Source organism: Colius striatus, chromosome 2 (assembly GCF_028858725.1).
Source record: "Colius striatus isolate bColStr4 chromosome 2, bColStr4.1.hap1, whole genome shotgun sequence".
In the NCBI taxonomy this organism is placed as follows: domain Eukaryota; kingdom Metazoa; phylum Chordata; class Aves; order Coliiformes; family Coliidae; genus Colius; species Colius striatus.
In genome coordinates, this window is record NC_084760.1 from 79,380,032 (window position 1) to 79,392,311 (window position 12,280).

At 33.8% G+C, this 12,280-nt stretch overlaps 1 protein-coding gene across 1 annotated transcript in view; it reads right to left on the reverse strand.

Annotated features, from left to right (window-relative positions):
• The window catches only part of BTBD9 (BTB domain containing 9), a 122,957-nt gene that overhangs the window by 99,939 nt on the left and 10,738 nt on the right, over positions 1 to 12,280 (reverse strand). Inside the window, 2 exon segments of the mRNA XM_061991267.1 lie at positions 7,313 to 7,432; positions 10,933 to 11,152. Coding sequence (XP_061847251.1) covers positions 7,313 to 7,432; positions 10,933 to 11,152 — 340 coding nt within the window.

Consider the following 12,280-nt stretch of genomic DNA (forward strand, 5'->3'; position numbering starts at 1 on the left):
TATGTATTATACCTGTACAGAAATGAGCTAGGATCACATTTGGAGCTGAAATTAGAAGTACAAGCTTAAGATTAAAAGTATATACAACCTGAAATGAAGAAAGGGATCTTTTAAATCAATAAACACTGCCTCCCAGACATGGTAAGAACGTTCTTGATCCTGTGTAGACGATCCATATTGTTTGAAAAATATAAGACTATCACCTTACACTAGGAAAAGAAAAAAAATGCCAAACTGAAAACATAGCAGAAAAAAATGAACTTTAAACACTGATAGATAGAAAGATAATCAAGCAGTAGCTAGTTACTAAAATGGAGACTTCAGGAAATAATTTCCTTGTATTCCATAAAGTTAAAAAGGTATTGGAAACAGTCAATAAAGATTCCTCAATATGATCATCTTCTACTGCAGTTATTAGTTTTTCTCCTTCATTCCATCCCCCCACACACCATCCCCACCAAAAAAAACCAAACAACCAGAAAGCTGCAGTAAAAACAGATTTGTGAAGACAATGTCAGTGAAAACCTTCAAAGGTCTGGAGTGACATTTCAAAATTACTTGCTTTTAATAATTTGTTTCTGTTATACTAACTAAGATAATTTTTACTTTACTCTGGACATTACATTTTGATTGTATTGCATACAGTATTACAATCAGTAGATTTTAAGATCTCAGTTATCCAGAAGTGAAGAAAAGCTAATTTGAATTTTGCAGCAAAGTGGCTTTTTCCTGAACTCTGAAATATCAGTGTATTTGCACAGTTAGAAATAAAAATATTTACATGACAGTCAATGCTTCCCAAAGCACAGTACAAATAAAATAACTAATCAACATGTTGCATATGCAACCATTTGTATTTCTCAAGTGCAGTAACTAAGATGGTCTCAGTTGCCCAAGTTTAGTTATTCTATTTGCATGAAGTCATTTATAAGGATATTAATGACTTAGTACTGAAAAAGATTTTCAAATGCTTTTCAGATTGACTGAAGGTGTTACCAAAGCCCCCGCCAGCACCTCTTAGTGTTTTTCAGTTAGGTCAGTGATGTAGTAGGTTGCATTTCAAATTAAACAATGCTCAAAAGCTTTCTTTGCATGTCTCTGGTTTTTCTGAGCACCACCATTCTCCACTAGAGGAGAAGATACAGAATTACTTGCTTCAAAAAGCAGATGCTAAATTAGATATGCAAACACTGCCTTCTTTTCAGTTTATTGCAAGTACCTGGGATAGTGCTTCAACTGCCTTTTCCTCAAGACTTAACTCCTCACTTGTTTCATCATCTTGTTAAATTCAACCATATTCAGAATAACTTTTGGCAAATTATTATCCACTAAATTTCCATCCACCACAGGAAAGTTGCAAAACAGGTATCTACTACAGATAAGGGTGTCAGATATCTACTGGTAAGGCCAAATGTGAGGCATTGCTACTTAATCAGTAGCTAATTTCAATGACTGACTCTCCAAAATGCAAAGAAAAATAAAATGACTGTACCATTACCAGTATAAAGCACAAGTATCTGAGGCTGCCTGACCCAAAACAGAATTAAAGAAAACAGTCTAGTCTATACTTGAAACCCATAGAATCATTTAGGTTGGAAAAGACCTTTAAAATCATTGAGTCCAACTATTAACCCAACACTGTCACATTCACTACTAAAACATTTCCCTAAGCTTCACATCTACACATCTTTTAAATACCTCCAGGGATGGTGACTCAACCACTTCCCTGGGCAGCCTGTTCCAATGCTCGACAACTGCTTCAGTGAAATTCTTCCTAATAGTCAACCATATCTCATTGTGTGTCATTACCTGCAAAATCATTGTGCACAACTAGAAACATTTCTTAGTTTGGAATTGCGTTAGTACTGAAACATTTACCCTTTTTACATTTTGCTTTTTTCAACGCTCAGAAGACAGGGTCTAAAATTTAATTTGTCTCCACTCAGGCACAGGATTACAAATGGTGTAATCACTACTAGCAAAACCTGTTGAAGCACTGAACAAAATAGAGCCACCTGGTATCATGAATGCTTAATAAAAGGAAAGGCAAGAAATTCTCTCTGCACTGACAAAAACATGAGTACATCTCCTAAAGTACAAATAATTCTATACTATGCTTTCATATAGCAACCGAGTGCTTTCTAGGAAACACAGAACACTTTGACATACTATAGTACCGATAGTTCAATGTAATAGCATTAGAAAACATCAACATTTTTCAATTTAAAACAAATTAATGATTGGGAAAAATAATTTCCCACATGTACAGCATTATTCTACAGGCATCTATCGGTTCTTTTAACAGAAACATGCTTTAAGACAAAAATTTTATGCAGAAATAATTAATATTTCCTTTTGATTAGTGACATCATAAGTCCAGAAGAGATTAGACAATAAACTAGTAGCAAATTCAGATAAAATTTGATGCCTTTCCCCTTTCATCATATTTCTTCAAATTCTAGTATTACTGAAAAAATGACATTACATTTCAAACTATAAATTGTTCTGGTTAGGTAAATAATCCCCCTCAATTCAAAATCAGCATCATACAATGTCAGATGAAAAATGAATGGAAATGCAGTGGAAAACGAATTCACAGTTTCATTCTGATTTCCTGAACCATCTCTGCACTTGGTATCTCTAGAACAAAACCAGCAAACCAGAATGATTCTGTAAGTCTGGGAATTTCAGTATACAATGTACACTAGGAATTACAGTTTAATTAAAGGAGTTTAAACAGAAAGATATTAAGTCTTTTAAACTTTTATTACAGTGACACCTTGTGGCTACATTTTACTTACTTTGAGACCTCAAAATTTATAATTTATTCCAAGCATTCTCTTCTATGTTGATTAAATACTATAACAGGAAGCTTGAATAACTGACCCTCACACTTGTTCGTAGCTAACAGAAATCTGCTTACAAGACTACTTTGTCTCCCATTCTCTCTCAAAAAAAGTCTTCAGCTCTACATTAAAATTGCTGTAGAAGTGCAAACAATGAAACCAGGATGGAAATAAATTCTAAAAAATTACGGTATGATATTAAAAATGAAAAAAATTAACCAGTAATCTTGCTCTCATTTGCTTTTTTTGCATAGCATACAGCAATTCAATTTTTAAAAGTAGTGGAATAATGCCTTCTAAAAGCATTTAAAGCAAAAACTTCAAGTATAAAATATAAGTCAATAAAAAGCCCAGGTATTACACTTAGCATCTTCTCTTACTAAGAAAAGCCCTCAAAATACAGAAACATCCTCCCATCTGTTATACTAAGCTTCAATCCACAAGAAAATCTTCCTTGTACAAATTAGTCTTTATATCTAAAACAAATCTATCCAACAAAATGCAAATAAATAATCCTCTGTGTGTGAGAAAGCATAAAGAATCTTCTTAGCTCCTTTTCTTTACAGAATTTCAGAATCTTTGGTCAAGTCCTTTCCATTTTCCATCTACTAATCTAGACACAGTCTACGGTTGGTAAGTTATTTTGAGCCTATTAAAACACAGATGGGAACATAAAAGTAAGTCACAAGAAGAAGAAAAGAGTGTAAATAAGATAATCACTTTACCTACCTAATTCTGCATAATGAGTTTGGATGGCTCGGTACATGCTTTCCCAAGACCAAATTATCTTTTGTGGCAAACACAATAATGTCCTTAACTCTTACAGTACTGTGACTATACCACAATGCTCCATATAGCAAAAAAACAAAAAGTCATGATAGAGATTATGACACACATAATGCAATAAATGACTTGTTAATGAGACCGAACTGGTATTAATTCACTATGGTATAAACTACATACTTAACTACTAACTGACAGAAGGTTGCATTTTTTTCCTCTAGCTAATGTGAACCATCGATTATCTGTTTTCAATCCCACAGATTCACTTAAGGGATAAGTGAAAGGTTTCCAAAATACAAACCAAAAATCCAACTTGCACACATGTGAACAGAAGATACACCCTCCTATCCATTTTTATGACCATGGAAATATTTGAATAGCTTATTAAAAGCCAGGTGAATGTATCAGTTCAGCCCTTGACAGCTCTCACCTTGCATAACTAATATTTACGTGAAAGGTAACTCAAAAAGGCAACTAACCTTGCCTAATGTTACAGGGCTCATAATCTCTTTATAATCTATGTTTGAACAATTGCTCTAGTGCATCAGACACAGATGGGCAACGTGTACAGAATCTTCAACACTGTGTACAGAATCTGGCATGTTCTATTCCTTTGCTTTGAAAAAAGGTGTGTAAACAAAAAATCCGCAACCATAATCTCAGTCTTCAACTATTTGTTGCTCCTCAAAATGTCATCCTGTACACTGGGACTTGTCACACTAACTCATGAGTGTGCAACAGAAGCAATGTCGAAAAATATGAAAATACATCTAGTCTTGGATGTAAAGAATGTATTGATTAACCTAGTACAAATAAACGTGATTTGTTGTTACAGTCTTCCTTTAAAAATTGGGCAGTCTTTTACATTTTTAAATGAAAAAAATGAGGACTTAAAATTATCTGTTGATAATCTGATAATCTTTCTAGACAGAGCATATACAACACTTAAGACAGACCTGCCCTTTGATAAGCATGCATACCTTATCCGTAAAAACAGAATATTAAATATTAAAAGAATACATTCTGATATCATATTAGCTCATATTTTAAATTTGTGTTCACAACAGTGGAGACCATCTATTTTTTAGGTAACAAAAAACTACCTGTTTTAGGATTTCTGTTTTGTTTATGTTAGTATCCTAGAGATAACTAGTTTCACTTATTTAAGTACACTAAAGTACTTTAAATACATAGCCACAAAATCCGGAAATTACAGAAAGAAAAAAAAAAAGTTTAGTACTCCTTCCTTGTTTCTAAACAGAGTACTAATTAAAAACCAGATAAAGAAAAGTCTCAAGTACTAATATGTATGTGTAACATAGCCTCCCCCTTTCATAAGCCTCTCTTCTGGAGGTCATCTGCTTCAACCTCCTGATCAAAGCAGAGCCAATATTCAAGTTAGACCTAATAATTTAAAATAATATAAATAATATAAAGCTCTTAAACTGGAACTTTAGAATTTGTCAGCAATTTCAGGTCTCTAATTACATTTAAAATATTCTTTTCTTCTTAATTACAGAAATAAAATACTTAAAAAGTAAATTATAGCCACAGTACTTTTACTTTTGACTCGCAAATACATTCTTACTATAATACAGGCTTCAATTCACTGATGTAAAGAGAATACAGAACAGGCTTATCTAAACTACCCTGAATTATCATGTTGACTCACATATGAGAACTTGTATTGCCTTAAGGTTACTGCTCCTTAAGAGTAAGTAGAATACGAATACTGCTGCTTGAGAATAAGTACTCATAAACTTATGCTGCTACATTGCTTCCTCTTTAGCTCTTTCACTTACTCTTCAGAGTAGTGGCATCTCCAGGGAATTCCCCATCACTTTGTGGTTATGATAGTAAGCAACAGAGATTTATAGGAAATAACAGGTTTACTGGGGATCATTGAGAACAGGAAAAATTAGAAGCATGAGGACTATGCAATAAGTGAATTTGTGCTGTAGTTACCTGGAAAATTATATACTTCAAATACCTGCTAAAATAAAACTGCAAGGAGAGTCATGCTTATGCATGCATTTAATGTAAACACATAGCTATGCATACAAAAATACCCCATGGAATTAACTCCCTCCTAATTGGCTCCTCCAAATGAGAGTAAGTCACTTACAGAGGAATAAGAGACCACTGGAGAGCTAGGATCTACAAGAGGTCATATTGTGAAAAAAAATGAGTAAGGTAGCACCTAAAACTCTGAAATAATGTTCTCTCCTCCATTCTTCCCTCTCTGTATTTTCAGGGAAAGTTACAAAATGCCTTTACCAAGAGAGAACAGTGATGCTCTCAAAAGATAGCACACACAGAGATGAAGAGAGCTGAGGGAGGGATGAGAAACAGATAAACTGACATTGAAATAAAAAAGTTACTTTTGCACAAGTCTTTGGATGAAGCCAAAGAACGGTTGCCCTTTTGAAAGAAGATCAAGAAAAGTACCACAATGACACCCTAGGCCTCTTAAAATCTTCTTGGTAACATGATAAAAGCAAAAAGGCTGTGCTTACTAACTATCCATTCACTTTGCATGAAGCAAACATGCACAAAAAAAAATATCCCATGAAATGTAAAATATCTACAAATTCCAGGAGGCATTTCACTTCTGCTAGATGATCCTTTACAGTCATCTTTAAGCAAAAATGTATCAGATATACACACAAACTAAGAGACAGTGCCAATCATTTCAGAAAGAGAAAAAAGTAAAATCTGAATCATAAAAACTTAAAGGGAAACGGTTAGAAAGTATTTGCTTGTATGAGGAAAAGTATCGAGTCATTTACATCTAGTATTACTTTAATAAAGGACAGAGAAGCTGAGAAAGAGTTATCTGAGAAGAAAAGACATAAAAGTGACCCACCAGACTCTTTTGCCCATAAACTACAACTGCTTGCCTTCAGCTGCAGAGCAGTAGAGATACCAGAAAGACAGCTTTCTTTGGGAAAAGGAAGTGCTTCCCCACCTTGGGGTTCCAAGTGTTGCTGTGCTGATTAAAAAGTTTGTGTCTACAGAATAATTACATTACAGGGCGTTTCCTTTTTGAAATGGTCTATGACCCAAAACCTAATGATGATAACATCTTTGGAATTTACAGTTTTAGAGTAAGGCAGCTTCAACATAATCATAAACTTTTCCCAGCACCTACAGTAAAAAGATCGATCATCACCTAAATAATGATTAAACCCATCTATCTGTTTGGTTTACACAAAGTATTGTTCAAACCTCCTTAGTCCTAACTCTCCTTTCACTCTTCCATAGCTGTTTAAAATGGTCTTTAAATATAACAGTAGACAATATAAAAATATAAAGTTACAGTTTTTAATTTGATAGCAAGTATGTAAATGCATTTTAAACATTTTGGTAGTGAAGGAATGATATTTACTACTGACCAAAAAAACCACATCACCTGCCAGAGGACAAGTGAATATGACTAAGGGGAAAAAAAAAAAAAAAAAAGAAAAAGAAAGGAGAAAGAGATGTATGGTTAGAGACAAAAATCAAGGTTTTCAAAAAGATTCAACCAAGCTACATAAACTTGGTGGGTTTTTTTTAAGATAGATGATATGTGTATATCATGCATTATGAGAAATACATAATGCAAAAGCAAAATCCTGCAACTTATTCCAGTGTGTACATTATTTAATGATAGCCATGCAACATTACATTGATGAACTAACCTGCAGACACGGGCAGGAAAATACAGGTTCTGCCAGGATCGACATAGATATTTAGAATGATCGATAACTCGAATCCAGTCTAACTCATCCATGGACACCTCAATGTAGTATGAATAAGACCTATGGATTGTCAAAAAACATTGGTTAGAATACAGGCAGTTACATTATAGATATAAAATTTTACATTTTCTCCTGGATTTTTGGCTAGTCTATTTGTTCCTACACACAGACCCATATCTAAGATATCTAAAAGAGATCGCTATTTTCAAACTACCTTTGAATATAAGTTCATATGTACTTAAGACACATTTTCAGAACAACTTAAAACATTCTAACACAATCTGCAGTAATTATATGAGACCATCATCCCTTAAAAAACATAACAGAGACTTTCAATTCAGTCATCAAAATCACAGCATCACAGCACAGCAGGGCATGGAAGGGATCTCTAGAGATCATTCAGTCTAACCCCCCTGCTAAAGCAGGTCCACCTAGATTAGGAAAACACACAGGAACCTGCCCAGAGGCATTTTTAAAACACTCAGAGAAGGAGACTCCAAAACCTCCCTGGGCAGCCTGTGACAATTCTCCTTCACCCTCACAAAAAAGAAGTTTCTCCTCATGTTCAATAATCAGCTGTACTCCTTCTGGGTGGACTAAATCTAAAACAGCAATGATACAGCTGTTTTTATTTCCACATCAATAAAGAAAAATAAAACAAAATGTCCTCCTTTCACGTTTATTTCTAAAAGAAAAGTTGAGTTTTACACAGACATTTCTGGTTAAACATAAATGTCTTTTGTTAGTATTTCCAATCTTTGAAGACTTAGAGGGGTATCTGAAGTGGTTTTGCTCAAAAATTCTAAAATATTAGATAATATAGTTAATACCAATTTATACACTAGAAAGGTAAGACAGTCTTTAAGATGTCAATTGCATAATCAGGTTTCACATTCACATCAACCAGATGTGTAATATTCACAACCCACACAGACAGTCATTATTATTATTAGCCTATGCACACTTGACTGAAGTAGGCTCCAGAATTTTAGAATCTGAGTTATTGACCACCTGTCCTCTGCATGGTGAGAATTTAGGGATTCTCCCATCACCATCACTAGACTAATGTAAATTTGCAACGAATATACAACATACTATATGATTTTTGCTTCTCAAGGTATCAAGCGAAGAAAAATTACCTCAAAAAAAATACAGTTCCGTTATCATACACAACACTACGCCTTTTATTTTTCTGAAGGATGGCATCTTTTCTGCAGAGGAAATTTGGGCAGCTCTCTTTCAAACTGTTCTATCTAAGATCCATCTCTTAATACCACCTTTAATCTAGAGGTGCAAAACAGACCTTTTAGTTTGTATTTGGTTCTACTAAGAACGTACATTATCTACAGAAAGATATTCAATACACCAGAGCTTCATAGCTAAAATGAATCAGTAGTTTAAAAAAGATGTTCAACAAGAAGTCACCACATGCTTATACAGTAGCTAAAATCTCTCTTTTGGAGACATTATTCATAAATCCCATGAGAAAGATGTTGGTAAGTGGCTGGTAATTCTTATCCTAAAGGAGTATATAAGTTGGAAAATATCTCTAGAAAAACAAGACCAATCTTAGAGTGAGTTCCTTAATGTCTCGGCTGGTAAAGCTCTGCATACCTCCAAGGGCCAAAATCTGTAATGTGTCTGGACAAATTCCTCCCAAGTTCAACTATTCAATTTTGTATTTTCTAAATATTTAATAGGAATTTATCTTGTTGCTTGTGTCTACTGTTCTTTGCTCTTTCAGCACATGACTGTAAGAGGAGTCTGGCCCCATCTGTATTCTCTGTATTTGTCCACTAAATAGGTGAAGATAGCATGAAGTACCCCCTTCTAAGCTTTCTCCTCTTAAAACAGCAAGTTCTCCAGCATGTCCTTGCACATCATGTGCTCAAGTCTTTGTCATCTTGATATCCCATTGAACTCACTCTAGTATTTTACAATGAGGAACCCATAGCTGGATGAAATATTCCAAATGCTTCCCTTTCCATTTATCTTGGACAGTTGAACAACTGGGGGCAAAAAAAAATAATCTGACAATTCAGATATTATATCTGATCAGGAGCAAAAGAAAGCACAATAGTAAACTTCCACAGAAAATTAAAACATTCAGGATAACAGAGAAACTAGATCCTAAAACACTGTATCCTCAGTATTTTACGGAGACAAAAAGCTCTAGAATAGAGGCCCATATTGTCTGGCATTCTACCAGCAACAATGATTCATTCGACCAACTTCAGACAAAGGGCACAGGACACCAAACAACAGATAATTTTCTGGTAAGTTGTCTCAAGAAGGGTTTTCCCCTGAGTTTCAGCAGCTTCTGATTTATATTTTGCAGATGAGGGAAATTTTACCAGTTATAAGGTCTCTAAAAATTGCTACAGAACTTCTCATTATTAATATATCTCTCATGCTTTTTCAAATTTTATGTATTTGGCTGATAATTGATTTATAAATTTGGTTGATCTTCTAGTACAAGTGGTATAATCTTGTATTAAATACTTCTGCGTACCTTCAAAGTTTTACTTTTCAATCTCTCCAAAAGGAATAGAGAAGTATAAATTTAACTTGAACTGAACCAGAAGAACTTTCTTGAAGCAATTAAATAGCTAAAAATTCATACAGCTTGTTTTGAGTGATTAATAACTGTAATTCTTATTTTAAACAACTTCATTTGCAAAAAATAAAAATCAATAAAACATTAGTATACCTTGTTCTAAAATAACACAGTTTAGTTAAGAAAACGAAATGCAACTATTTTACAATTCTAAAAATATTTATTTCATATTGCTTACAGACTAAGAAAAGCATAAGCAGTTTGGTTTGTTTTTAATAGAAACTTGCTCATGAATACCTGCATCATGTGACTATGAAACTGTAAAATCTTTCTCATGGTAATTTACAAAATTCATATATTCAATTTGCCAGATAAGAAGAGCTTTGCAATTTACTTACTTGGGCAGTCAATTGTTCAAATATGCATAATTTGCTCTTTCATGCATTCCATAACAAGATAACATGAAGTGTCTTCTACCAACTATTGTAGTTATTTCACAATCTACATTGAAAATAAAATTTACTATCTCTGAATTATTGTTAAAGTGTGTTATTTCTTAACAATTTCAATACACTGAAAACATCTGAGCAAATATTCCTTCATTGTTCATAAAGTTAATATGCAAAAACTATGGTTTCTGCAAAAGAACTAGAATATGGTTTTTCAAACTAAAATAAATACAGTTGAAAACTAAGTGGTAAATAGAAAACAGTTAAAACAATTTAAATCACCTAAACTTTCATTAGTAATATCAAGTACTTAATCAAAACACAGAAAAGACCCTGAATTATGAGGTAGTTTAGTATCGTAAAATATGGTCTGTTGTGGAAGTAACCAAAATTTCATTTCAAAAAAGGGTTGTTTTCAAATAACACTGGTCATTGTCAGTTCCAACACTGTATCACCTTGTTTCTACAAAATATTTAATGACTATTTCACATTGATATATTATCACTAGTATGAAATCAATTATCTTCCTTTTTTATGTCAACCTGGCACCTACCGACTATCTCTGTCCCACAAGAGGATTCGTATGTGGTTGATTATCGACGGCTGGCCTAGCTTCACTTCAATTCCAGATCGGCAGTCATCATCGATCGGGTGTCGAGAGAAGCCACGATCCAAGTCATAGTTCTGAGTATCTCCATCCAATAAAGCAGACTTCAGCTCCCCTTTGACAACCTGTGCTCCATATTTCATTGTTGCAATATTTTCTCCTGGTACTATGAAGAAAATTATACAATTGCTTAATTTTTACGCTCTCATACCACAAATTAGATGTTCTGAACATCAGTTGTATTAGGCTAGAACAAGAACAATGATTTATTGCCGATATCCTTTCTAGGGATAATGATCCCTAACTCCAACTACAAAACAGTACATTGATGAAGCACTCTTAAAGATGTCTTTTTAACAGTCTTGTTTGAAGAGAGACCCTACAAAACATGATCTGAAAGCTAAATGATGAAAAGCTGCCCTGACTTCTTCAGACAGGTTGGCAACAGGAGTATGAATTTCAACAGGGTGTTAAGTTCAACACCTAAAGAACAGAATTCGAAGTGGTAAAATTTTAACTGTCTTGTAGTACTACTACAAAAAACATCAAATGCACATCTAAGAAATTGCAAGTGGTCATCAATGTTTCAATAAACAGAGTAAGTCCCAAGAGTCTGAACTAGTACTGAAACAAGAAGGAAAAATCAATTCTCTATAAAGCTGTGATTGTGACAAAGATAGAAATTTTGATATTAGGAGCATGTTATTATTGAGACATAAATGTGCAGAAAAAGTCAGAAAACACTATTTTTCAAATTTATCTAGAGCACTGTCAACAGAATGTCTTGCATGACAAGACTTCTACAATGTTCTAATATTAAACTCCAATGTGTAAATACTAGTATCTGTTACTTCTAAGAGAACCAAGAGGAGATGCAGTTCAAAGCAGTCATTTTCAGGGCTCATCATGCATGACTGACAGTCAACAGTCCAGGCTCTCAGAGAACATTTGACTTCAATTCTTTGCTATGGGGCAAATACTCTCTATAAATCACATCCTAGGCAGTAAATAACACTATGTTTCTAAAGATTTAGTTTCAGATATTCGTGTTGAATTAACAGATAGCATAGACAGAAGTAAAAAAAGAAAAAAAAAAAAAAAAAAAGGGTTTCTTGCAGTTTTTAGGCTTACATTAATACAATTTTGGAAGACTTGTTTATTTTACTTGGGTAAGCACGTGAAGAGTAAGAGAAAAATCAAAAGCAGTGGAAAAAAAATGTAAACCATCAAGAAGTAGTGAACAATTCATCATCAACCTTCAGTAAATTTGCAGATGATACAAAGCTGGGTGGAT